The sequence below is a fragment of the Trachurus trachurus genome, assembly GCF_905171665.1.
Source record: "Trachurus trachurus genome assembly, chromosome: 4".
Lineage (NCBI taxonomy): Eukaryota > Metazoa > Chordata > Actinopteri > Carangiformes > Carangidae > Trachurus > Trachurus trachurus.
In genome coordinates this window covers 27,349,506-27,354,293 of record NC_139898.1, presented here as the reverse complement: position 1 = coordinate 27,354,293, position 4,788 = coordinate 27,349,506, and the positions used below count along the sequence as shown (strand labels likewise).

The 4,788-nt window shown below is 40.3% G+C and overlaps 1 protein-coding gene across 2 annotated transcripts; it reads right to left on the bottom strand.

Moving 5' to 3' along the window:
• Positions 1-583: 583 nt before the first annotated feature.
• tm4sf4 (transmembrane 4 L six family member 4) lies at positions 584-4,788 on the bottom strand. 2 transcript variants are annotated; one of them, XM_083970776.1, is made up of 5 exons: positions 4,288-4,788; positions 3,551-3,640; positions 2,504-2,661; positions 1,213-1,399; positions 584-984 (listed from the first exon to the last, which is right to left on the bottom strand). In XM_083970776.1, the coding sequence occupies exons 1-5, from the start codon at positions 4,456-4,458 to the stop codon at positions 952-954; spliced, it is 639 nt and encodes a 212-aa protein (XP_083826902.1). In that variant the 5' UTR covers positions 4,459-4,788; the 3' UTR covers positions 584-951. The 2 variants fall into 2 exon arrangements, with proteins under 2 accessions (XP_083826902.1, XP_083826901.1); XM_083970775.1 differs by having other exon boundaries at positions 584-987; positions 4,288-4,783.

The following is a 4,788-nucleotide window of genomic DNA, read 5'->3' as shown; positions in this document are numbered from 1 at the left end:
CAAAAATCTTGCTTTCACTGGCAGATTTTTCTACTTATTTCAAGTGAGAATTTGTTTGAAACAAGTGGAAATGATCTAAACACAAGTTCATTTTTAGGTGATGAGTCTTGTTTAAACTGAAAAGAGATATTTTGACAAGAAATGTGACAAATATTCGTTTTTGCAGTGTAAAGCATCTTTGTTGATCATGCTTTGCTTCTGTACATATGTACACAGCTGTGCTGTACGACTTAATTGTGAGCTTTGTGTTTCCTGAAAGTAAATTGACCATGTTTGGTGAGTCTGAAAGGTATTGTAGCGGAGTGTTGAGCTCTGTTTAAACCTAGACACCATGAGCTCAAAATAACTTGTTTATTGATACTTGTACAGTAAGACTGACTAGCCTAATTTATTGTCCGATTCAATGCTTTATTGTTTTGTTTAGTGAGAGTTGTACTATACTGTATTTAACACAATCACACACACACACACACACACCCACACACACACACACACACACACACACACACACACACACACACACACACACACACACACACACACACTAGATGATAAAAACAGAACATTTGAAGCAATAACAGTCTTGTTCTCTCCAATTTATGTAAATTAGCATCTTTATTTACTGTTTAATGGAATATCCCTTTGGGGATCAATAAAGTCATTCTTATCACCATTGCACCCCAGAGCACCTCAAGCTCAAGACCAGGTACAAATTATGTAGCTAATATGTATACATACATATTATATAGCAATTTCTTATAATCATAAATTGGCAGCAGATACAATTTAAAACGGAGCCCTGTCAATTCACTAGTGTTAGAAAATTCAAACACTGTACATCACTGAGCTCAGGTTTGCTACAGCATAAAGTAAATAGAAGCAATAAAGTAAACTAAACTAACTAACATCCACTTTCAAACTCATCCGTCCTCGTGTAGCTGCAGAAGACACTCAGTGATGTTGATGATGATGCTCATGATGTTGCTGCTGAATGAAAACACATTGACATTTCCATGTGAATGCAAGCCTCAAAAATACAGTAAAAACACTGGATCCAAGTTAATGAGTTCTTTTTGCCAAAGTGTATATATGTATAATTCATATTATTTATAAGTATTTATAAATTATAGATTTCAACCACAGGAAGTGGTGGTTAACAGGGTATTTGTGACCCTTTTTTTTTTTTTTCTAACTTCTAGACATGACGCTGACCTTTTCATTGCACCTGCAGCAGTCGCCACACAGCGCTCCCAGAAGGCCGTTCAGCACCTGTGCAGCACACAGCACCACCTGGAGTGCACCCATCACTAGCAGCACGGAGAACAGGGCCAGATTCCAGGACACCACGCCTTCCGGCTCAAGACACTTGGACCACAGAGACGTTTCAGTCAGGTAGGCTCTGGAGAGGGAGGCAAGGTGGCAAAGAGATTAAGATTAAGATGCTTTATTGTCATTGTATATCATACAACGAAATTTCCATTTGAAGAGCAGATTAATTAATGAGTGAGTGCAGTGCTACAGCCCAGTTCAATCAGACAACTCTGGAATGAGAAGAAATCATTTATTGAGCATAAGCATAGCAAGCTGAAGCACAGCATGGATAGCATATTCTTGAGCATGGTTGCAGCAGGTTTGGCGTCAGGCTCTGACTCATATTCGTTCCCTGAATGATCTGCCTTGCCAGACATTTACAGGGAATGAAGCTGACCCCCCACAAGGGATCAAGAGACAGAGCCCACAGGTGGATGCTGGGGAGGTGGTGGGTTTGCAAAACCTCATGGGCAGCAGGGCAGCAGAAGCAGCAGCGGCGAAAGCAGAGCAGCGGCGCAGCAGCAGAAGCATAGCCAGGAGCGAGCAGGTGAGCTGGGAGATTTAAATAGCCCGCCCTATCTGGGCGAGGAGAGCATGTGACTGATCAGCTGATCAGGATGGGCGCGGCTTGAGTCGTCTGCCTGAACTAGCTTCGCAGGCTTCGCATCATTTAGTGTAGATTAAAACTGTGAACTAGAGCGGGCATCAAACCAATAAGAACTGATTTGTAAGAACAATTCAATTTAAATGATCAATTGGCCCAAACACAACATGACTCTAGATTCTGTATCTAGATTTTTCTGCTTTTTCTAGATTTTTTAAAATATTTATCAATTTATTTATCAATTTCTAATATGATTCAGTGCAAATGTTTAAATCCACAATACTAAAAATAATATACAGTAATTAGAAAGCAAACAGTAGGCTACTCAAAGCTCTACCCCCATGGACCCATGTCTGAGTGTTTCTCTATACATTTTTATTCCACCACCCATAAAAACAGTCAGCCAATCACAGAAGAGGATCAGAGCCTGCTCTCTTCTGATTGGCCTGTTGTTACTGAAGAGAAGCCTGACAGAGATGCAAAAGTACACTGAGATGTTTTTTGGATCTTAAAATCACAAATATATCTTCTTATGGATCAATAAAGGGAAAAGTGTAAATTATCGACCATTTTAATGTTATGTCTCACCCATCTCCATCTCCGAAGGGATAGGTCCAGTTTTTCTCGTTCTTGTCGTTGATGAATGTCACACACAGGGGTCCGTAGTTAATGCCCAGAGCAGAAACCAAAACCGAGTATCCGCCCCCCAAAACGCCCACAGCTGCAAATAGTAGTGAACTCAGCATCTGCAGAGAGAGTGGATGGAGAGAGGGAAGGAAAGATCAGTCACTCACATGGAGAATCAATACGTTCAGCTTTAAACTTCTTAACAATGGCAACAATGGGGTTATTCTCTCAGTGTGCAGAGACGAGGCCGAGGGTCATTAACAGAGCACGACCAACACAGAGCCGCCGAGATGGTGTGAACGTATCTGTGTGTGTGTGTGTGCGCGCGCGGTAATCTGACAGACTTTTGTTTGTTGATTCGCTCCTCACACTCACACACCTACACATTCCTGAAGTATCGATCAGTATGTGTGTCTGCGGTGGCACAATACCGGCTCTGTTAGAAAAAGTCATGTGAAACTCCCATCAGAGGAATTTCTCATCACACTGATCGAAATCTCATCAATTGGTGTGTGTGTGTGTGTGAGCGCGCACACACATTAACCACTCTGTAATTCCTGGTGTGTGTGTTTGTGTCTACAGTAGGATTGTGTTTGTTTTCCATTACAGGCAATTAGATCCTGCAGTTATCAGCTAAAAGGTCCAGCAGCTCCTAACCGTGAGCTTAAACGCTCAGTATCATGTTTTTAGTTAAAGGTCATTTTAACCAACAATTTTAATTTTCCCCAAAATACTTTTCTACAACATGTGGAGACCAGAGTCGCTCACAATTTTAAAAAAGAAAAAGAAAAAAGGCTGCATGGTAAAGTATCATGGAAAAGTTTGTGTATTGCTAATTTTTTACTGCTGTGCCGCACTTTTAGGTTGCTTCATTTAAGCAAATTAGAAAATATAATTTAAATGTACTAAACCTTTTAACTTTTTTTTTTTTTTAGAAAACACGATTGAAATCTAAGTCTGATTTTTGATTTCAGACAGGTTGAAGGGAACGGTGAAACGTCTCCTTACTGCAAATCTCCGCCCACAGCTTTCATTGCCACAGCAACCGCAGCAGTCATTGTTCTTCAGACCCAGGAAGACCAGAGCGGGGAAGATGACCTGTTGACAAAAAACATACAGCAGGTGACGCATTGCATGTTCCTCTGGAAAAAAACAAAACAAGGAAACTCAACAGCCCAATATCCCATGATGATGACTGGGACATAAAGTTATAGTTCCTGAACTGGTCATTTGTTACATCTGCACCAGTTTACACCAGTATTGGTCATTAAACATGCCATTACAACTATTTGATGGAGACTTTCAACACACAAAGAGTCAAAGTAAAGCTCTGGATGCTTAATTGACCAGTACATTTTTTTTTTGGTAAAAAATAAATATGAGATGAATATGATTTTTTCACTTTGTTGTAAATGACACCACCTTTGGTCTCTATTATTTTGTGGGTTACTCATAGTATGTATGTTTTTCAGGAATAATGACTTTAAAATATGTGGATAATTATTATTCTTTGTATTTAAAAGTACACACACATACTACATGTGCTACTGTATGAAGAAGTTATACTTTGAAAAAAATACTACTAATACTATATAAAATTATAATCTGAATAATTCAAAAGCATCTCTTATGGTAGAACCTATATTACAGTGAGCATCCTCTACTCTGTGTTAAACATGATCCAGTGAAGGCTGAGTTGATTCTCCAGCTCTCAGCATGTCAGTGTTTTTGGTTCACGTACTCACCAGTACTCCAGATCCTAAAATGCCCCCAAAGTACCAGACCTCTTCTGTGATGTTGTCGCTGCCCACATTATTCCCGCCGGGGAAGAAGAGCAGGATGTTGCAGATCACACACACAAGTGCCAGAGGAATCAGAGTGATCCCCAAACACTTGGCAAAACTGCCGACACACATTCTGACTCTGATTCCTCAAACTACCTCTGATAGAAAAAAAAACAAACTCTCCTGTTGTTGAGTTTTAAAAAACTCCACTCACGCCGAGCTGTAACCTGGATGATGTCAAACTCACAAAACAAGGACGTCTCGACGGTGAACCTAAAGTTGAGGGGTTAAATTTGCGGCAGATCTGACGTGTTATCTCCTGAATACTCTACCGTCTTTACTGTAGTACTGAATGACACTGAATGGCAGTACAGCTGAGACTTTATAGACCCCCACCTGTGCACGCGCTGTGTGGTTACAATTAAATAGACATAGAGCCATTAATGTGGGATTGTGCACACA